We start from the raw sequence: 23,339 nt of genomic DNA, 5'->3' as shown, positions 1-23,339 counted from the left end.
CCTGGACCCATCCTGGGGAGTCCGCTAAGGAAGCTCTAAGTTCTAAACAGGATGAAGACTCAGAGCCAGCGTGGTGCCAAGCTGATCCACCATGTTTTACCCATGGGTGGTGTGGTCCAGTGACCGAAGCTGCGGCGATCTGAGCAACAAAATAAATATTGATGATATTGGATACCCATAGAATAAAATAAATATTCGCAGCTCCATACTGATATAAATGCATAAAGAAAATAAATAGCGGGGGTGGTGAGAGAAAAGACAGCTCTCCCTTACAGCAGAAGACCTACTAATACATGTAGAAAGGATAAGAAAATAGCAAATCACTGACAGGCAAACATTACAATGATAATTGCTGCCAACAAGGGTGACGGACGGATCCTAAAATCAGCAGGGAAAGTTATGATAAGAAACCAGCCTAATATCCTGACGAAACAGGTGTTTAGTATCTTTAGAAACAGGTCAAGGTACCTTCTTCTAAGATATGTTTTAATTACAAATGGAAAAAAATAGCATCTTCACAGGGGAGAAACCTGGTAGATACCACCCCAACCCAGGGAACAAGCTGAACAGGCACCCTGACATCTTGTGCCCCCTCCACGAGCTGCCGAGGAGAGCACAGCATCAGTGCTGTGCTCTTCTTGCCCCAAATGCACAATCTCAATCCAACCATGAGAAAACATCAGAGAAACCCAAAGTGAGAGACCGTCTATGAAATACCTTGTCTAACTGCTTCCTGAGTGTCAAGGTCATGAAAGACAGACTGAGGAACTGTCACAAGGTGAAGGAGACTAAGGAGGCATGGACGTTTACTGGAATATAGGATCCTGGGCTGGCATCTGCTCCAGAAAAGGACATTAGTGGGAACTTGGACACATGAATAACTTGTATGGACTAAGGAAGAGTATCGTGCCAATGTGAATGGCCTGTCTTCAATAGCTGTGCTGTGGTTTAGGTAAAGTGTTCACGGGAGGGGAAGCTGCGTGAAGACTATATGGGAACTCCCTATACTATTTTTGTCACTGTTCTGTAAGTCTAAAAATATTACAAAACAAAGAGTTAAAAATAAAACTGGAGTTGGCTTGGCTTGACTTAACAGCCAGCCAGGACCAAGCTGAGATGCATAAATTTCTAAGGTGAGAGCAAAGACCGTCATGGAAACTACTGAGAAGAATGAAAAAAGGGCAAAAATGTAGACCCGGGCCATTCTCATGTCCACGGAGACCAGGGGACAACGCTGTCTAAAACAATGGCATCCCACCTACGTCCCTGAAGACTACCATGGCATTCCTTAATAACCTCTCTACTAGATTTTTATAAAGCTAGACAAATATATCAAATCATTCTACTTGTTTTGCCCAACAAAGGAAAGTCATTTCCATGAAAATAAATTTTGAGCCAAATCCAGCACCTGGACCTTATAGTTCTTAAGGTTTAAAAACCTTAAAATAGAAAACCAAACAAAATCAGATATTTTCCTAAGTAATATTTTCCATTTGATAAGTACAACAAATTCTTATAAATTGTATCAGTGTTCATCTTTTGCCAGATATTTAAATATCAGTGGCGAGATGTGTCAAGAGAAAAGTAATTATACTTCTAAAAGGGGGATCAAAAGCTCTATGCTCCAAACATGGCTTTCAGTTTAAAAATCTAGGCTTTTTAAGCATGATTCCCAGTCATTCTGGAATGGCTGTGTACTAACAGATCTCAACTAGCTCTCACTGTGGGGTTAACTCTGTTGTACCCCTGGAATCATGCCTGAGGCAAGCAACATGACATCATTTTGAAGGCGCGTCACCTCCTGTACCATGATGGTGGTCCATACGTACCTCCCACCGCATTGCAGCGAGATGTCATTTCCCAGAGTACCAGAGCCATGGAGTAGACATCCGTCTGCTTAAAGGATTCAACGTTCTCCAGATTCATCCTGGACTCTAGGACTTCTGGAGCCATGTATCTTGCGGTTCCCACCTAAAGCAATAATAGACATTGAGGCCCATCGTGTCATTCCCAGTGGCATCTTTATTTTATAAAAATATCGCGGCTGTTTGTCCCCTACACATGCAGATGATCTCTGGAAAGCACAGTGCTCTTTTAAATCACGAGACTGGCCAAGAAAGGTACAGATTATGAAATTATTTTTAAAAATAGGCTTTCTCTCCCTGAAAACACTTTTAAAAATATAAACAAAGCATACCAATAAGGAAATGCCAAACCCCAGAGCTGCTTTATCTAGCTTCATGATATATGCCTTTGTATTAGACAATAGCATCCTCACAGATAACCGGGGAGACAACATCTGTGATACCACAGATCTTTATTTTTGCTTTCGCAAATTAACTATTTTCTCATTCCCAAAACACCAAGATTTATGGAGGAAAATAAGAATCATGGCCATTAGATTCGGTCACTTAAGGACTGTCTCAGTCTCCTTTGTTTACTCCATGGTACATTCTAGTGTGCCAAGAATGTAGTATCATATCATAAAATCTCTAGTAAACTAAACTGCATGAAAGTATTTCTACAGTAGAAGCCCAAATCCAGATCATTTTACAATTTCGATGGGTATGCTATGTAGTTTTGTTTGGACAATGACGGAAAACGTGAAAACACTGGTATACATAGGAAAAAGAAGAAAGTTATTTCTTTCTAAATGTTTGATCCTGTAGCATGTATAGCTTCATTAAATAACAGTGGAGTCCTACCTTTTCAAGAAGCTAAGGAAGGTCAGGTGAATTGATATTACTGTCCCAAGGAATGTTTCTTAATGGTACGTGTCAGAAGAAAATTTTCTTCTCAATAGGTCAGTGCCTGACTCATTTCCCTGCCATATTAATCTGTCCATATTTCACTCAATATGTTTATCTGAACATTGGCTGCGCAGGACCTCTTGGACCTGACCCAAGAGGCCAGATCGAGCAGTAACCAAATGCTTCAGAAGCACATATCCCCACCTGCTTAGAGGTAACAATGGTGCTTTCCAGATTCTACTGTAATCCGCATCAAGCTCCCAGTGCGTGAAAACATGGGCCGCCATCATTCATAAAGGATGGCTTGGTAATTTCTAGTGACCTTCCAATAGCTCCTTATCCAAACAGATTCCTATTTTCATCTGTGAGATGCTTCAATGGAACTGCAGAATTGTATATTCACCCAGTCTGTCAACTCACTCAAATATTTATTGGTCACGTTCACTGTTCAAGGCATTGTGCTAGATGTGAGCAAATGGATGTGGATTTGGGCTACAAGGAGATCGCCTTCTAGAAAGGTAAAAAGAAACAAGGTAGCCACCACTAGTTCAGAGTAAGAGGCCTGCGTAGAAGCATAAGAGAGGAAAAAGAGAGAGACAAAGCAACGAATGGTGTTGGAATTAATGAAAAGTAATTTGCAAATGGGAGAGAAATGAAGACCAACTCAAGGAGAAGACTGTATGTCCTGAATTAGATGGTCTTGGCAGCAACAGGAAGAGAAATGTTGTTCATTAGAAAAGCACCCTGGTGAGAGAGAGTGGGCCATGCCCAGGGGCAACCCTTGACTTCGGCTAGATTCCCTCGACAGGTGTCCAGAGTGTAGGGCTGTTTGAGACAAAAGACATGAGAGATGGGTGGAGAGGTGGCGTGGGCCCCCACAAGTAAGGGGATCCAGGTCTAACTTACCTGCCCACTGTTGGCCAGGTCATCCACAGACAGAGTCGGGTCGAGGCGCAGGGAAAGCCCAAAGTCACACAGGCAGCAGGTCAGGTCGTTCTTGACGAGGATATTGGAGCTCTTGAGGTCCCTGTGCACGATGGGCATCTTGGGCCTCCCGCACAGGGTATGGTCACTGTGCAGGTGAGCAATGCCCCGGGCGAGGGAGCTGCCCAGCTTGCGCAGGTCCTCCCAGCTGATGACGTGCCGCGTGAGGTACTCCTGTAGGTTGCCCTTGGCGTGGAAGGCTGTGATCAGCCAATACTGCTTCCCCAGCTCTGTCTTCCGCTCCTCAGCCGTCAGGAACTGCAGGATGTTCTCATGCTTCAGGTTGATGTCTGAGAAGATGTCCTTCTCTGTCTTCCAGGAGGCGTACTCCTCATAAGGGAAGATCTTGACCGCCACGGTCTCGAACTGTTCTGAAGTGTTCTGCTTCAGCTTGGCCTTGTAGACCTCGGCGAAGCGACCTTTCCCCACCAGGGTGTCCAGCTCAATGGGCAGCAGCTCTGTGTTGTGGTTGATGTTGTTGGCGCAGGTAGAGCTGATGTCGGAGCGGTCGTCTTCCAGAATGATGGCCAGGTGCTCGCTGAACTCCATGAGCTTCCGCGGCTTGCTGGTCTCCCAGGACGGGCTCAGCTTCTGCTGCCGGTGAACCCGGTAGCAGTAGAAGGTGACAATGACGGCTATGGCGATTCCCAGTGGTGGCAGGAGGCTGACGCCTGTCACTTGGAATATGACTAACAACAGGTCAGGGTTGTTGGTGGCATATTCTGATGTGGAAACAAAAGGAGGGAGAGAAGAAGTTGGGATCAGTGGGTGTGTGGGGTCAGAGAGTGGGTCCACACCTCAGGCATCTAGAGCTTTTAACACCTGCAGAGTTTTCGTGGATAATAAATTGTGACTTTTTATTCCAGGGATGGATGCACTTGTCTAGAATTCCTTGCCCCGGCCACCTATTCAATGTCTCCTATTCATCCCTGAGACTTCAGCTTCGATATTACTCTCTAAAGGAGATCAAGGAAAATGTGGGGAAGTGTTTTATTTTATATATTCTCATCACACTCTACATTTTTCCTACATGACAACTTGGCACAATTTGAATTAAATCACCATGACTCCAGTTATGGGGTCTTTCCCTATTTTCCCTACTTTCCCCACCCTCAACAGACTGACAACTCCATGCTGGCAGGGGCCATGTCTTTCTTTTTCACTACTGGAAACAGTGCTGAGCACACATCAGGTCCTCAGTAAGTGTTGAATAAATGGACAAAGCATTTACAGAGTGTTAGCTAAGCCCAAGGCATTACGGGAGGCTTCGGGAATAAAGTAAGAATGACAGTGCCTGCCTCCGAAACGCTTGTGTAGATGGTATCAGGTAAAAATGAAGAGATGGTCACGGTTCTACCATTGTCTTTGTTCTTTTCTATAGTCTAGCTTGTCCTGTTCTGACCGACATCCAGGCCACCCTTAAGCAAGTGGTGGGGAGAGGGTGGGGTAGGAGTCTGTGCAAAAGGGTCTCTTTGGAAGTCAGTCACCTCCTATCCACCCAATATCCCTCTTTTTCTTCCCCCAAAGGTTTTATTTTTTTATTTGAGAGAGAGAGCGAGAGAAAGAAAGCACGAGAGGGGAGAGGGGAGAGGGTCAGAGGGAGAAGCAGGCTCTCCAATGAGCAGGGAGCCTGATGTGGGACTTGATCCTGGGACTCTGGGATCATGACCTTAGCTGAAAGCAGACGCTTAACTGACTGAGCCACCCAGGCGCCCAACACCCATTTTTAATGTGTGTGTGATTTGTAGTTTCATAGAACAGGAAATCTTACTAACAACAGTGGAACTATTACTACAAGGGTGAGAGGAGTACAAAGAAGGCAGTGCAGCCAGGTTTCTAATTTAAACCGCTGAATCAGGTCCTGTGGGGTGATGGAGGAGAGTCCGTAGCCCCAGCTATCTGACCACACGTCACGTCGTGTATGTCTAACTTTGCTTCACGTGCTGGCCTTGGCTGGCTCCGGTTAAAGTTTTCCTTTTGGGAAGAAAAACATGGACGGACACAGTCAGCGGCAGGAGACAGTGAAAGGCAGTTATGGTTCAGTGAGAGCTTTGGGCTAGCCCTTCTCCACTGAGCAAGAATGCCAGAATTCTTCTGCTTTCATGCGTCATTCATTTTCCCTCAAAGGTACCTATTAACAAGCAGATGCTAGATTCGATCATTAAACATAGACTGCTGGGTACCTACTATGGGTACGGCCCTGCCCTCAAAGAGGTTGTAACCCAAGGAGAGGATTAGGACACGTACACAGATACATCGTAACATATGGCAATCTGGGACAGGTGCTGAATGTGTGCTACAGTCTACACGCGTTGGTGAAATGTAGAAAAGCTTAAAGAAACAGAGAACCATAACAGCAAGAACTATCTTTGAGTTGGTCAATGGAAGGAGGAAAAAAGGGAATGTTATGTGAAAACTTACAAATAAATTATCTATTTGAGGAAGAGCAATTTTCCCAAACCACCAGCTCCACACAAGGGAACAGAAAGGACAAATTGGGGTGGATGACCTGGACCTGGACATCATGTCAGAGAAAGTATCTATAATTGTTCAATTGGCAGTTTTCACTTACTCTAGGTGTTCGATGAGAATACAGTGATAAGAATATAGTGCAGGTGGCAAGGGAGAGAGCCACAACCTCTTGAGGAGAACCCATTACCTAGATCATACTTGATATCATCACGTAACAAAGCACAGTGAGAAATGAAGCTCGTGCTGTGTCAGTCTGGGTGTTTGGGTTTTTATTTTGAGGGGTTATTCAGGTTTAACACGACGTACTGCCTGGTCCTAAGGTCAGTTCTAAGTGGAAATGCCAACTTCCACCGCCTCTCTCTTCTGGATGAAAACCTTAGCTCTTACGTCTATTTGCTGGCACTAAAAAACTCAAAACACCTGAGTTTCAGCAACCAAGAAGAAAAATAGTCACTATTTTGGGGAAAGATCTATGAGTGCATTAAAAAGAATAGGAAAGAGGAAACAAGATGGTAACTGACTCTTGAAAACCCAAATTCTTGCTCACGCTGGGAGGTGTGAATGAGACAAAGGACAGGTGGTCAGAGTGGGGGTGGAAGTGACAATGGGACAAGGCAATGACAGAGGGGACTGGAACTGCAAAACAAAAGAGTTCATGTGGACAAGTATGGACTGTCCCCATCGTTCAGCAAAGTTCGAGCCTGGAGAGCAAGGTTAAGGGGCAGATGAAGGAGGTGTCGGAGCAGGAAACAAGGTTCCCTCCCAGTTAACCCCACTTCTAGTATCTGAAGTATCTCATGAATGTGTCTGCTTCGAGCACCCACCTGTCTAACCACACAAGATGCCTTATAATCACAAATCAGTTTGATCCCCACATAGCTTGTTTCCCCCAAGAGAAAGCGAGATCTACAGGGTAAATCTACATGTATTGATCACCATGCTATCCCCAGCGCCTAGCTCAGGATGGGGTACCTACAGTATTCGGCAAATGTTGGTTACAGAAGCTGAGTGGGTGATGACGTACACGGGACAAGAGCCCTCTCATGTTCTTTATGTTCTATAGCTGGATTGGCAAAACATGGCCCCGGAGACTATTCTGTACACCCCACATGCTACAAATGTTTGTCTGTGTTTTAAAGGGTTGTTTATTTATTTATTTATTTATTTATTTATTTATTTATTTTAAGATTTTATTTATTTATTTGACACAGAGAGAGAGACAGCCAGCGAGAGAGGGAACACAAGCAGGGGGAGTGGGAGAGGAAGAAGCAGGCTCCCAGCATAGGAGCCTGTTGTGGGGCTCGATCCCAGAACGCCGGGATCACACCCTGAGCTGAAGGCAGACGCTTAACGACTGAGCCACCCAGGCGCCCCTAAAGGGTTGTTTAGAAAAAGAAAGAAACGAAGAAGTTCATGCAGCAGAGATGATATCAGGCCCAGAAAGCCTAAAATATTTACTACCTGGCCCTTCATAGACAAGGTTTGCCGGCCCCTCTTGTATAGATGTTATTTTAACAACCTCTAAGGCATTGGCAGAATGGGGGGAGACTTCACTTTGGTCCAGTGTGAAAATTCTTTTTCAATTATATGCCAACAACACTACCAGAAAATAAAAAATATTAATTGCATAATTACTTGGCTGTGTCTTCAATGGGTTAAAAAGAGCAAAACGTTCAAATGAACTGTTCAATTATCGCTGATAATTTTATTTTGTAATTCCTGGCTATGGATGAAAAGGGTCTTCCTAGCTAACTTCTATTTTTTTTCAGGCTAAGGCAAACACAAACACAGAAATCCCCTGAAATTTATGTGTGAAGAAGATTCTAGAAATCCCCCCCGTTCAATGTCAGAAACCAAAGTTTTACTTTCCCCTCAAATTTCCTGTGATTTCTTTTTGAAAACCTACATGTAAAAATTTGGGGGGGCGGGAATTAGTGAATAACAGCTGTCAATCTTGAAACTTCAAAGAGGTGGTGAAAAACCCTAACAATAGCAAACCCGGTTAAAAGGGAACTTTGGGATGTGGTTTTATCTAAACAGGAGCCACCCACACCCTCTCGAAATATTAACCCTTGGGCTGCTGCTAGAAAAACCAACAGCTGTAGGTATATGGACAAGCTAGCATCTCCCTTACTCAGAGACTAATGGGAGGCATTTCTTTTGGACAACCCCAATTACACAAAAACTCAGAAATCAAATACTTAGTATGAGCCTGGCTATGTGCTCAGAGTTTTATATAATATTTGTATTTGCTCAACAGAAAAACCCTATGAGGTCGATATTACTATGATTACAGGCCCCATTCCACAGATAGGGAAGCGGATGGGTGGGACAGATTCAATGATTTCCCCAAATCATACAGAAATGAATTGTCTGATTGGAGACAGACCATTCATCCTGCTCTTAATCCCATGCCATGTCGTCCCTACACTTCACATTGGTGACAGCCAATTAAGAAAGACTTTATATAAGCTCTCCATTTGGGGCGCCTGGGTGGCTCAGTCATTAAGTGTCTGCCTTCAGCTCGAGTCATGATCCCAGGGTCCTGGGATCGAGCCCCACAGTGGGCTCCCTGCTCAGCCGGGAGCCTGCTTCTCCCTCTGCCTGCCACTCGGCCTACTTGTTCTCTCTCTCTCTCTTTCAAATAAATAAATAAAATCTTAAATAAATAAATAAATAAATAAAACCTCCCAACTTGCTAAATTAGTTGCCTTCACTGGGGCCTAGGCTAGGTGATTTTATGGCCATTGACTAAGTGATGCCAGCCATTCTTAGCTAATGCACCCCAAAGGGTATGTTCTAGGTGTGCAGACCATTCTCGTTGGTTACTAACTAAGAACCACTATTGAGTAGTGACCCTACAAATATGTGCCTGAGACGAAAAGTTTTACGTGAGGAAGAACCCTAAAATCTCTTTTGTCAGAGTCTATCCCAGGGCCTACAGCACAGGAGGCTCAAGACAGAATTGCTGAACCACTAAATTTTGACATCAACGGTTTCCTAAGATGTCAGGTCACTAGTGCTCAAGACTTGACCTTCACGTTGCGCTCCCTTGTTCCGTCACATCGAGTCAGACACAGGTATTCTCCACTTGTTAAAAGTTTCTACTAGGTCACTCGCTCTTACAAAAGACCTTAGTACATGTTTTTGCTAACGGCAAGAGAGCCAAAGAGGATTGTCGCTTCCATGAAAGGAAGCAAGAGGAGAAAACAGCAGTCAGGGTTTTGCAGGGAGCTGTAACAGAGGCAGCGCACGCCCCAGCGGCCAGACTGGCCCTGCCAAGCTCCTTCCCTGAGAGCTGCGTCCCAGCATCCAGCCACCATCGCTTTGCACTCTGGGAACATCTCGATTTATTTTGCGCATCTGTTAGCAAGATGTGTCCCCAGTATCAGGAAAGCTAAAAGCGGTTATTGGGGGGGGGGGGTGTCTGGCAATGCTCAAAAATGTTTCCAAATAAATTCATGGTAATTGCTTCTTTGCTCTACATCATTTTGGCTTGCAAAAAGCTTTCACAGGAAAGTTCTTCTTTTGGATAGCGAGGCACACCTGTAAAGTTCTGGGAGGAGAGGATTACAAAGAAGAGTAGGGTTTCTCTAAGATTCATAAAAGTAAAGCTCTACAGCAAAAGTTATTAGCCTGACCTCCATGGGTGGAACTCAGTAGATCTGTGAATGTAAATGGGCAAAAATCACATCTGTTTATTTTCTCCAACCATTAGCTAAAATTTAACATGTCCTATTAGTAGCTGTAGCTATGATTTGTCACCAGTAGAAACCACAGATATTTTCATGCCATGTTACATTTGTGGCAGATGTCTTGGTATATCATTTATACTCATCACTTAGACATCTCAATATTTTAGATCTGACGCTAGATCTTGTCATTTCAAGCATGACTACGGAAGCCGTATTACTGTATCACAAATGTATTTGTTAAATATTTGACAATTATTTTTCAGTCTCAGTAATTTTCTTTGAAACCCCGAGTATTATATTTTATGCACTTAAAAACATCCCTTTGAGAAGGGGTCCACGGGGTTCACCAGACTTGCAAGAAGTCCATGGCACATGCCCAAAAAAAGCGAAGAACTCCTGACAGAGGGAAGGCACTAGAAGTCTAGTCTCTGCCAGGATTTCCTAGAGCAGAGATTCGGAGATTCGGCTGTGTCTCTGGGAAGTTACTGAGGGAAGAAGCTTGTGCCAATAACAGATCCTCCTGGCATGATGTGTTCTGTCCCCCAGGGGCAACTCTGAATTCTGTCAGAGCTTCTGTCCCTTCTGTCCTGCATGAATGGAGGTCTGCCATGGAAAATGGTGGGAAGCCCTCCTTTGAAATCCCAACAATAATAAAGATAACTAACATAAAATGTGCTTTATGGAAGTGGGCAATTCACTTTAGAAGCATCATCTCACTTTATTTCTCTAACAACCAAGTCGGGCTCTATTAGTAGCCCTGTTTTACAGAGAAAGATACTGACCCTTGGTGGATTCTACAATATTCTTGTTTACTTAGTTTACTTAGGAAATGAAATCAAAGTTGTCCCTAGAATCAATTTCCCTGCCAATTTTCTCTGGCACAGCCAAAGTAGAATTGTCGTTGTTAGAGAGACAGGTTTTTGCTCACCATCGGATTGCTCAGAGCTTGGCACCTAAATAAGGAGACTAGTCAAATTTGTTGAGTGAATGAATGAATCGATTTGATGAATCAGTCTGAGGAGGAATAATCGTACAGAGCTGACCCGCTTTCCTCCAAAGGCCAAATTCCGCGGACAAGCAGGCTTTCCTCTGCTTGGTAAGTGCATGCTTCCTACACGCCAGTCTCCCTGTCACCGCATATAGCATGTGGGCACTGTAAACATGAGTACTTGGGATGTGGTGTGAGGGAAGGAGCCCTAGACTGGAAACCAGGAGACTGAGATCCTATCCCTGTATCAGTCATTAATTACCATGAAATCTGAGGCAAGTCATTTAGCCTCACTAAGACTCAGTTGCTTATGAAAGTTTATGGTTCTTGGTCCCACCGAGGGGGGAAAAATCTCATCAATGGAACACTTCCAATATTAGAAACCAGAGCTTCTTGGCAAAATAGCCAATTCTAGGTCTGGGGATGGAAATAATGAGCTTGGAATATTTTGTTATACCACATAACAGGAAGTGATGAAAGATGACGAAGGTCATGACAAAAGGACCCAAGAGCCATCTTGAAGAGATTCTCACCGGCCAAGATAGGACACTGAGAAGTTTAATGAAGATTTAAAAAAGGCAACACACTGAGATCCATTAAGTACGCTTAAGCTTATGATATCAGAATAATTAAAAAACAAATTTATCAACTTCTGAGGAGAACAGGATGTCAGCTCATTATATAGAAAAATATAAAATGCAGAGAAACATCAAGCATGCATCCTGCCATTTTCATTAGAACCACAGCACTGGGTAACCGCAGAGTTGAAGAAAGGATCTCCTTATGCAATGATTCCAGCTAACAAATGAAAATGAGTTGATAGAAATAGATGGTCCTTTTTTAACACTTAGTTAAACGAATCTAGGCAGCAAACATCCATGCCAACTCCTATCACAAATCAAGAGATAGTCAGACATCATTATCATCGATGGAGGAGCATAATCCAACCTATAGACTTGCCAAAGAGATCTAAACGGAGTCTGAAGAAGCCTCGGGAGCCAGCTGCCAATTTGCAAACAATACAGGGGACAGAGAAATGCAACGAATTGCACCATGAAAGCAATTGGCAAAATCCAGTCTGTAAAGTAGTACAGGTTAGAGGGGTTCTTCCACAGCCGTGCTATAAGGGGGAAAAAGGAAGTGGAGAGGGCAGTAGATTAACCCAAACTGTAGGTATATCAAGTTACCAAAATAATAACAATAATAATAATAGGTAGGACTAAGGGAGTGCCTACAGATGCAAACTTGAATGATACAGCCATTTAAGAAAACACAGGAAGTGATAATTATAAAAGAATAGTGGTAATTCTGGAGGGAAGGAGGGTTTTGTGATTGAGTTGAGGAACATGCAACAACTTCTGGGATATGTGGCAAAGTTATATTTTTTGGAACTGGCAGGGGTTACAAGAATGTTAGCATTATTCACTAAGCAGGACATTTGTTTTATGTGCTTTTCTGTATTTGTATTTTATTTTGGAATGAAAAGAGGTTTTTTTTGTTTGTTTTTTTTGTTTTTTTTTTCCAAAAGAGAGAAATCAGAAGAATAATTATGGAGGCCACGCCTTGCTCCTGGGCTAAGTATATTATTTCAGATGCTCTTGGGAGAAAAAGAAAGGGGAGACAAAACTAACTGTATTTTGGAGCCCCTACTATGTGCCAGAAATGTATCAAATATGTAACCTCATTTGATGTTCATCCCATCTTAGGGGTTAAGAAATTAATTTCCTTGTCTGAATATATAAGCACCACTATTGGTCCTTTCGAGGCCCAATGCTGCTGCAAGAAACCTTGGAATGTGGAGGGAAAGACGGAAGGGAAGCAGGGAAGGAAAGAGAGAGGAAGGAAGAGAAATTGAGAGTTATGATAAATCACTCAAGGGCAAATAGGGGAGCCTGTTTTCCCCAAATTTGAGTGACCCCAAAGCCTTTGTTCTTTCCACGCCACCAAGTTGTCTCCCTAGCAATGAACTCGGAAGTCTATTTAGTAATTCTGAAAATCTCCAACAAAATGTGCCCCACATACAGAGGCCAGACCGAGTTGCAAATAAGGAACTGTTTGCAAATGTCAGAGCCTTGATAAATAAATATTTTTTAAAGACAAAGGTCAAAGATAAATGTTAGTATGCCATAAAAAAAAATACAAGCTGGCAAAAAGCCTCAAGGGGAGATTTCATGGTATACACTCCTTTGGAGTGATTTAAAAGTAAACAAGTTGCCTAGTAACACACACACACACACACACACACACACACACACGCAAATGATGATGAAAACAGGTTGCTACCAGCCTCTCCCAAGTCCTTTCTTATGCCCAAATCCAACACCGGTTGTTAAAAGGAGCTTCAAACCGAACCTATATAATTCACAGTTTCAAAAAAAAAAAAAAAATCAGGCAGTAAAAGAGACAATGAATGAAGCCAACACAGTAAAAAAACCACAGGTGGGTCAGTTAATGCATCTTGATTAAAAGCCAAATCACCGTAGGTGAATTTGAGAGATGGGCTCCTACTTTTAGTATTTGAAGTCATTTTGGCAATTCTTCCACTTAAGGAAGGAGTCTGGGGCACAAGTTTAGCGAGATGATAATGTATCCGAGCAATAGAAAGGGACAGGGATGGTTGGTTCCCGCACGCTTTGGTGCGTGGGTCTACTCGTGAACACCGCACGACAACCCAGAGATCCTTGAAGATGGCAGCGACAGTCTAACCGCCAAGCTTTCACACGCCAATACCACCTAAAGCAACAGGATACATACGCAACTGGCAGAGATCCAAAGAAGGAAACTGCTAAAGAGAGATAGGCTGGGGTGGGGGGTGGGGGCGGGGGGACTTCCTGTCTCAAGTCCTACTGTTCGTTATAACGTTAAAAAGCACAGCGCTCATTTTACTGAGCAGCTCCTTCATGCCAAACACTGTTTTGCATGGATCATTTTGAACTCTGGTAGCCACCCTGCTAGATAGGTATTATTTATTTCCATGCCCTAGAAATGGAAACTGGGAAAAGGTACATGAAGCGAGCTGAGGTGAAAGCGGAGGAGCCTTGTGCGGTAGGTAGCGGTATAGACGGCGCCGTGGAGTTTCATGAAGAGGGATGATTATGGCGGCGATTGGGACCTTCAGCCAGCACAGGGTTCAACATAGAACAGAGGACAAAGAAGAGGAAAGAGCCCTGGAAAGAGGGCAAGACTAGAGAGCCAAAGAAAAATAGAAGGAAAGAGACAGTAAAGATAAAAGTTGAAATCGGGGAAATAGGAAACTAAGACACAAGAGGGGGATCGACAACACCCCAAGTTGGCCGTGTGACTCATACGATACATAAACCTCTGCGAGATTGTTAAGGCACTAAAGCAACGGCACGGGGGGCATCGTTACAGGCACAGCAGAGTCAAAGGATCATGGCCAGCTCTTTGCTAATAAATTGAAAGACTTATACAACAATGGTCAAAGTCCTAAAAATAGATATGTGTAACTTACCAAAACTGACCCAAGAAAAACTATGAAACGTGAATAAGCTCATGAATATTAAAGACATGGAAGGAGTAAACATTTTCCTAATTTCTTAATTTTTTCTTTCTCTCCCTTTCTCTCTCTTTTTTAAGCCTTTTACTGTCAAATTAGTGTCTTTGGTATTAACATGTCTGTATACACATCTCAGAATTTGATTTTTACAGAACTGTCAATCCCTCTCCCCAAACTTGCCTACAATAAAAACACCGGGAGAATCCTTACAAAAACGTTTAGTCTGAATCTAATTAATCTGAAGGAAATGAAATCACTATTTCCAAAGAAAGAGATGCACCCCCATGTTCATTGTAGCATTATTTACAGTAGCCAAGACATGGAAATAACCTCAGTATCCATCGATGGATGAATGGACAAAGAAAATATGATGTATATATATATATATAAATATATAAATACACACACAAGAGGATTATTATTCAGCCATTAAAAGAAGGAAATCCTGCCGTTTATGACAACATGGATGGACCTTGAGTGCATTATGCTAGGTGACATAAGTCACACAGAGAAAGACTAATACTTTATCATGGAAGTTATATGTGGAATCTCAAAAAACAAAAAATTAAACTTATAGATTCGGAGCCTGGTGGTTGCCAGAAGTGGGGGTTAAGAGGTAGGAGAAATCCGTGAACAGGGTTGAAAGGTACAAACTTCCAGTTATAAAATACGTCTGGAGGATATAATGTACAGCCTCGTGACTCGGGTTAAAAATCCTGTATTGCATCTTTAAAAGTTGCTAAGAGAGTTAATCTTAAAGTTCTCATCGCAAGAAAAAAATGTTTGTAAGCATGTGTGGTGACAGATGTTACAGACTTGTTACAGCGATCACTTTGCAATATATACATACAGTGAATCGTTATGTTGTACGCCTGAAACTAATGTAACGTTATACGTCAATTACATCACAATAAGCAAAAAGAATTTCATTAAAGCAGGAACCCTCAGACAAATCCAAAATAAAATACACGAGCTGGCCTGTTCCAAGTCAATGTCATGAAAAACAAGAAACACAGAGATAAGGCAAAACAACCACATATGGTGGGTAGTGCTTGACTGGATCCCGAATCTAAACAACAGTAACTCCACAGCTTTGGGGAAATTTGAATACTGACCATAATTTACACAGAGGTGTGCCTATGCGTGTGCGTGCGCACACACACACACACACACACACACACACACACAGGTATTCAGAGAGAAGCAAGGGTGCGGTAAAGTGTTAACACAGGCTAAATATTGAGAAAGGGAAAAGGGTATACAATGGTACCCTGCACGATCCTTTTGACTTTTCTACACGTTTAAAATGCTTTTAAATAAAAAAAGTGGGGAAAAAAGTAACCCAAAACATTTGAGCAACAGCCCCAAACCCATACCAGTCCCAGACGAAGCTGAGAGCTACCAAACTTGCAAGGAACAGGTCGTTTCAATTTTACACAAACTCTTTCAGAGAATAGAAAAAAAATGTAACATGGCTCAATTCATTCTATGAAAATAAGTACAATCAAAAATAAGTACAATCAAAAATAAGTACAATCAAAAGCAGATAAGGAGAGTATGAGAAAAGAACATTATTGAACAATCTCACTTATGTACAGCGATTTAAAAAAAATAATGCTAACTAAATAGTAGCCAAATCCATTAAAGGACATAAAACAAAGATAAGACAGCAGGACCACATTACCAGGAAAGCATCTCTTAGCACTAAATCAAACAAAATGACCCACTACCATTTACCACATTAATACATTTTAGGAGAAAAACTATATGATCTATTCAGTGGACACAGAGAAAGTGTATGATGCCCTAAACACCTTGATAAGGCATATACACCAATGATCTTCAACAAACCATATTCTAATGGGGAAATGTTAGAGGCATTTCATATTTTTATAAAGATTTATTTACTTATTTGAGAGCCAGAGGGAGAGAGAGCAGGGGGAGGGGTAGAGGCAGAGAGAGAATCTCAAGTCGACTTCACGCCAAGCACAGAGCCCGACATGGGGGTTTGATCTCACAACTCTGACATCATGACCTGACCTGAAACCGAGAGTCAGAAGCTTAACCGAGTGAGCCACCCAGGTACCCCATGTGCATTTCTTTTAAAAGCAGGAACAGGGGGCGCCTGGGTGGCACAGTGGTTAAGCGTCTGCCTTCGGCTCAGGGAGTGATCCCAGCGTTGTGGGATCGAGCCCCACATCAGGCTCCTCGGCTATGAGCCTGCTTCTTCCTCTCCCACTCCCCTGCTTGTGTTCCCTCTCTCGCTGGCTGTCTCTATCTCTGTCGAATAAATAAATAAAATCTTAAAAATAAAATAAAATAAAATAAAATAAAATAAAATAAAATAAAATAAAAACAGGAACAGGATGCCAACCGTAGCTATCTCTGCTGAACATGAATTGGAGATCCTAACCAGCTTAGTGAAACAAAACAGAGGAATCCGCATTACGATATAAGGAATTTTATAACTCTCCAGCTTCCTCTAGCGAAGGTCTTTTCACCTGGTCTCAGTGACTCTTGGTCTCCAGATGTCCCTCATCTGCTATATAACCAGATTCACTGACATGTGGCTTCTTTTCTGATGAAATAATATATTTGTAAGCGATGATATAGGTATCGGGAAGGCCAAGAACTTCATGTTGTTAAAAGTACTCTTATTTTCAGTAGACACTATCATTTCCAAACAGATCAACACTAAGTAGATTTTGTGAAACAGCTTATTGCAGGATTTTTATCCCAAGTCTCCCAGTATAACCCAGAGTCATCTTTCTTTGCCATGCTGTGTTGTTTGCTGCCTGGGATTTAAGGTCTCTTTACTTCCCTTAAACTATTTAGCAGTATATTCTGCAGCAGCCACTACAGTTAAAACCCTGAAGTCCCTGCTGCTCTTGGAAGGGAATTTTCTCGATTCTTCCAGGACTAAGTGAGGTACTAGTATCTTTCGTGCTACTTTACCTCCCAACCGTAGTATTTCTAGACACCACATTGTGCTGAGATCCAGTTTCATGACTTTTGCAAGGCACAGTAAAAAGCTGACTTTTCTGGCAGTTTGCAGGGAAATTAAAAAAAAAAAAAAACACTAGCTCTAGATTCAAACTAGTAACATTTTACCAGGCAATATGAAGCTCCGAAAACGAAGTAGACCCTGAGATCAAAAAATTTACAGAAAATGTTCTGTACATTTATGCAGTATAACTTGGTTTTTAAAACACTTGGGAATCTGATTTTTAAAGATTTTATTTATTTATTTATTTATTTATTTATTTATTTATTTATTTGACAGAGAGAGAGACAGCCAGCGAGAAGGGGAACACAAGAGGGGGGGGGTGGGAGAGGAAGAAGCAGGCTCCCAGTGGGGCAGGGAGGCCGATGTGGGGCTCGATCCCAGGACCCTGGGATCACGCCCTGAGCCAAAGGCAGACGTTTAACGACTGAGCCACCCGGGCGCCCCTGATTTTTAGATCTAGCTTTGCTTCCTTCTCCTTCCTCATCTGCATAATGAAGACAACCCAGGACCAACCCCACTGGGCTCTTATCAGGCTTATAAGAGATATTTGTCAAGCTCTTAAGTATTTGTCCAGCTCTCTATGGTAGAAAACACTCAAGAAATGTTTGTATTATTTTGGGATAAACCCTAACAAAAAATAATTCTCAATAATAACATATTTCACAGATTTCAGATTTCCACCCAGAAAGAAAAAATCCTGGTTTGTGGTTTGATTGCAGCCTTGCTTGGCCTCTTCTGTATCATGTCCAATGATAACGCTGCTTTCAGAAAACCCATTTTTCCCGTGACTATCTGAGCTGCAAGATTCTCTTTCTTGAAAAAGGGAAGCAATATCTTACCTTGTCGGAAATAAGTTTAAGATAGCATATACTTTAAGAGTTGGAAGTGAAATAGCAACTAGAAGGTAGAAGGCTCCTTTAGGGAAGTCACGAGGTCGTCTGGCTCTCCTGGGGAAATGGAGGCACGTGCTTTTTGGTGTGGATGTCGTCCTTCCAGGGACATAACTCAGTTGAACCATATGCCTAATGAAGCTGGACCCGGTTACAAGAAAGAAACTGATGAAAGTGAACCAAAGATACTGATATCTCCTAGACATTTACTGAATATGTTTCACGTATGTTCATTCCACATGGAAAGCAAGTATTACAGAACCACAGCCCTCTTCAGGCACGGACGCGCTGGGATCCCCAGGCAGCGAGATAAAGGCTTTCATAAGAAGCACAACAAATTGTCTCTCTTGATTCTGTTATATCCCGTATCCTTATCAGTTTTCTTTTGATCTTGTCCCACCACATACGCATACAGACACACCAAGCCACCATATTTTACACATACACACACACACACACACACACACACACACACGCTCCCTAACTCGGGATTTCTAATATCTTATCAACATTTTCTGCATTTTTAAAAATTTTGGTGGCGAGAAGGCTCCACAGCTCAATGGCTAGAGCGTGGGTCCTGTAAAAATGTTGGTGGCATGATAGAGACAGAATCTCTTGGCACCCTGCTGCTCAAAGTGTGCTCCCTAGTTGTACGCCTGAAACTAATGTAACATCGTGTATCAACTATACTGAAATAAAAAAAACCCAACAAACCAACAAACCAAGGTGTGTTCCCCAGACCAACAACCTCAGCAGGCATTACGTGGGTACTTATTTGAAATGCAGAATCTCAGCCCTGTCCTAAATTCCTGAATCAGAACCTACATTTTACAAAGTTCCCAAGTTGCTTCATTTACACAGTCGAGTTTGAGAAGCAGGGCTTTAGCAAACATGGACCAAGTTCCTTGGTTCTCTGCCATAGAGAGGATTCCCTCTCACATAGAAAATTCGTAGGGGACCTGTCTGCAAAACCCTAGTAGAATTGTATTCAGTCCTAGTCAATGAGAAAATGGTCCCTGAGAATTTACAAAACCAACTGCGGCAGGAGTGCAAAATGAGATACGATTCATCATCCGTCTCAACAAAAAGCAAACAGCTAAATTCAGGCAAACAATAAGAAATCATTTTAATTAAACAACAGAAGGACAGGGAGCTCCCTGGGCATATAGGATTGAATTTAGCTTCCAGAATATTGACAGAACTGTTTGACATTCTGGACAGACTTTGAGGATAATTTTTCCCAAAATGATGGAAGATGTCTTCCCTCCTGCCCTTGTGATTGCTTTGTTGCAATTATACATATTTCAAAACTAAGCCACTCCCCAGCCTTTGCACTCTATTCCATTGCCCACCTTATGTTATTTCCTTCCTACCCTCCTCCCCAACAAAAGTACCTTACAGGTGGTCCAGTCTGGTATGACAACCTCTTCTGGAATATCCCTGAGATCAAACTTCTGGTTGAAATGTTACAACAGAGAGATCACACTTCTGTGTAAATCATCCCCTAATCTAATCCCAATACATCTAGTTATAGATCTATTAGGATAAAGTCTAAACACTGGGATATTTACAAATTTACTCTTTATATTAAATCAAATGTGGCCTTCCTGCTCATCTACTTACTGGTTTTTATCTGTTTTCTAAAGTGAAAGACAACAAAATGGCCTCTTCTTCTAGGGGATGGATGACAGCTCCTAAACGCTTGCTGAGCATTTCATCTGTTTCCCTAAATCACTTCTTTTTCGGGTTGCACATCTCTGTTTCCTTCAATCGCTCTTCAAAAGATTTATGTATGACTCTAAAGTCTGCCTGCCCAGCATATCACAGACACCCACCAAAAGCCAGTTCCCTTTCCTAAGTGCAAAGTGATCTATTCTCTGAAATCACTCTTGCTACTCCAGATTCTCCATGTTTCGCCACAATACTTGGAATGCAACCTGTGTAGCAAAGATTACATTGGGACTCTCACCACCCCTTCCGATGAGTGCAGTTGATGACTATTGTTGGTTGGTCAGTTGGTTCTGTTTTGTTCTGAAACTCTCGGCCAGATCACCCTGAATTCAAAATGACCTCAACTCACTTGTAAACCCCTGGGGCTTTATCACACGAACATGTGCCAAGCCAGCTCTTGATGAGCCACGCTTCTGCACCTACATGCCTGACTTTCCATGAATCTGTTAAGTTTCATATCACTGGTCATTCCAGGCAATTAAAACCCTGATTCTATTTCTGCTGTAGTAGGCGCTCCCTTTGTTGCACTTACCATCTTCCATGTTCCTCCTTGGGATAGAGATTCTTGCTACTTTTGTTGCTATGGCTTTCGGAGGGCAACCAACATTAATAGAGAGCCTAAATCATGCCAGGCTTTGCCCAAGAAATGATTACATGTCTTACGAATGCCTATTTCTCCACCGACAGAGTTGCAGCCCGACCACTTAGCTTGGGTTTTGTTAGGCTCCCCTACCTGCCCTGAGTCTTCTATTCTTTTCTGGGCTGCCTGTCTGGATGACATCTTCTACTCTGTCTAGGGGCCCTTCATGCTCTCACAAAATCTGAAAGCAGAGATATAGTAAGGTATTTCAGTATCTTCTCCAACAGAGACACCAGACCACTTTAGAAAAGCATGTTAATTATTCCCACTATTGATTCCCCTTCGGCCACTTGAAATGCATCCTCACTTCTCTTCCGGCCTTCCACGTGAACCATAGCTTGTTTCAGATCCTCCTACCCGAGGATCTTCACCTCCTATAATTATGCACACCACCTCCCCTCGCTTGTCTTTGCCAAAGCAGTGACACCCCAAATTTGCCATCCAACCTTTCAATCACACTTTGAGGCTTAACATACACCTGCTCTGAATGTATAATTTCATCAGTTCTACAGCCTCAGATGCCTCCACCCAGTGAGGCACTTGGCCTTGTTCGGAAGTAACTGCTTATAAGTTATGGACAGCACAGTATCATCCTGTATTAAAGAATCCTCTATTCCTCAAGGATGTGGTAATAAAGTTATTTTGTTTGGTTGTTCTTCTCCTCTAACCTAGGAGGCTGAATTTCAGCTACTTCCTGTGGTGGTTGTCATTCTCTAATTGTTACCATCCTTTTCCAGGTTATGCGGGGAACATGATGAAAAATATAAAAATATTTGGCAGAACAAACTGTCTTGAGTTCAGTGGTTCCCAACATTGGCTGCATATTAGAATATCTTGGGGAGTTTTTTTTTTTTTTTTTAAATCCTGATACCAGGCCTCAGACCAATTAATTCTGAAACTGCAGGGCTAAGACCCAGTTAATAAGTAGTTTTTAAAGATTCTCAGGTGTTTCCAAAGCATAGCCAGGAAGAGAGCAATGACTTCAGCTGGATGGGAGAAATAGGTATTCTGAATAGGATGGGACCTGAAAAAAGAAGCAATGGAAGGAATTTTAATGCCTACTTTTAGGATCGATTGTTCTTGACCCTGGAACTAGCTATACCCTAATGAGGCAACACGAGGTGTATTTTTTTAAAGTAAAAATTTGAATTATGTCCTTGAAGTAATGAAATGTTACAACAGAGGGACCCCACTCCTCTGTAAATCATTCCATAATCCAATCTCAAGAGAATCTAGCTGTAGATCTATGAGGATAAGGTCTCAACACTGGGATATTTAACAATTTATTCTTTAAATTAAGTCAAAGTGGCCTTCCCCTCCATCCACTTACTGGTTTTCATGCTGTTCTCTAAAGCAAAAGATAAACAAAATGGTTCCTTCTTAATGACTGTATAATGATGGTTGGTAAATTTGACATTTTGCATAATTAGCACCATGCAGGAGTGATTTCAGGATCAGAAAAGGTTTTACAAAAGCATGTCAGCCAGACGTCCAAGTGGTGGTAAGTACGGCCTCTGGAGTCTAGTATGAGCGGAAATGAAAGTCAATTTCATGGTGGTTAGCTAGCTCGCCGGTGTTTTTCCACTGGTGGGACACCGGGACACTTATAAAGTAGCAAAAGGGTCTCCGTGGACCCTTTTTACCATCACCCATCCGTGTGTTGTTTGTAGAACACGAGGAGGTGGTCATGGGCGTGACGAGAGACTGCAGACGTACCCCCTTATCAGACCAACTGTTTAACTGGTCACTCCCATCCAGTGGTGGGGATTCCAGACAGATCGCGCCCTTACTAGATTCCACTCTGCCATGATTCACATTAAACTGAGGTTCCAGCGTGGAAAGAGTCACAACGGGCAACCACATGTAGCCTCGGAGCATCTTTGCTTACTGGGGAGCTTAGGAAAAAAAAAGAATCCACAGAAGCAAGTTGGTTTGCCTGGAGACGCTACAACTACGTTCTAAGCTTCACTCGCCTGAGTCACGATGCCCTCTGGCATGTAAGACCTTTGTTATTTCCTTGGCCAGACATGGGTCGCATGCACAGATTTAGAGAATGCTTTCTAACCTAGCTCATTCACAACCCAAGGCCCCTTCAGCCCTGAGTCATCACCTCAAATAACTGATTTCTCTTCCCAGGAATGAAACCAGGGACTTCCATCCATAATTTTCTTCCTCTTCTAACAACTCCTCGCAACCCTCTTTCCACACTTAACTTTTTTCTTCTGCATTTCGACCGGAAAGTCAATCTGGTTTGTTTCTCCTAAAACAAAAACGCACAGCTGACGAGCCGGCTATTTTGGGGTAGCGACTGCACAGTTCGAAAGCAGCACACCCAGAAGCCCCAGAGCTGCCAAAGCACCATTTATTCCTCCCATTTCTTCCATGCAAGAGCTAAGCGTTGCCCCCAGGAAGCCAGCTCTGGGATGCTGGGACAGAACCAACACAAAGCGGGATTTAAGAGAAAGGGGGCCACGCTCCTGGGTCGTCTCTGACTCCGAAACCAATACGAGTCAATAGAGTGTGGCGAGGCATGTGATCGATACACAGGGTGGGATTGCTGGATGGCGTGAGGCCATGTGATTAAGGTCACAATAGGTCCAGGGGGAACCAGCTGGCTGAGATGTTCTGCTAGCAAGTTAAACATAGACAGGAAACCGCGCGTCTG

The 23,339-nt window shown here is 42.7% G+C and overlaps 1 protein-coding gene across 1 annotated transcript in view; it reads right to left on the bottom strand.

Moving 5' to 3' along the window:
- The window catches only part of TGFBR2 (transforming growth factor beta receptor 2), a 90,912-nt gene that overhangs the window by 16,925 nt on the left and 50,648 nt on the right, over positions 1-23,339 (bottom strand). Inside the window, exons 4-5 of the mRNA XM_040636893.1 lie at positions 3,657-4,456; positions 1,830-1,971 (exon numbers count right to left, since the gene is read on the bottom strand). Coding sequence (XP_040492827.1) covers positions 1,830-1,971; positions 3,657-4,456 — 942 coding nt within the window. The remainder of the gene's footprint in view (positions 1-1,829; positions 1,972-3,656; positions 4,457-23,339) is intronic.

Source organism: Ursus maritimus, unplaced genomic scaffold (genome assembly GCF_017311325.1).
Source record: "Ursus maritimus isolate PB19 unplaced genomic scaffold, ASM1731132v1 scaffold_20, whole genome shotgun sequence".
NCBI classification, from domain to species: Eukaryota; Metazoa; Chordata; class Mammalia; order Carnivora; family Ursidae; genus Ursus; species Ursus maritimus.
The sequence above is the reverse complement of the archived record's forward strand: the minus strand, read 5'-3'. Positions and strand labels throughout refer to the sequence as shown.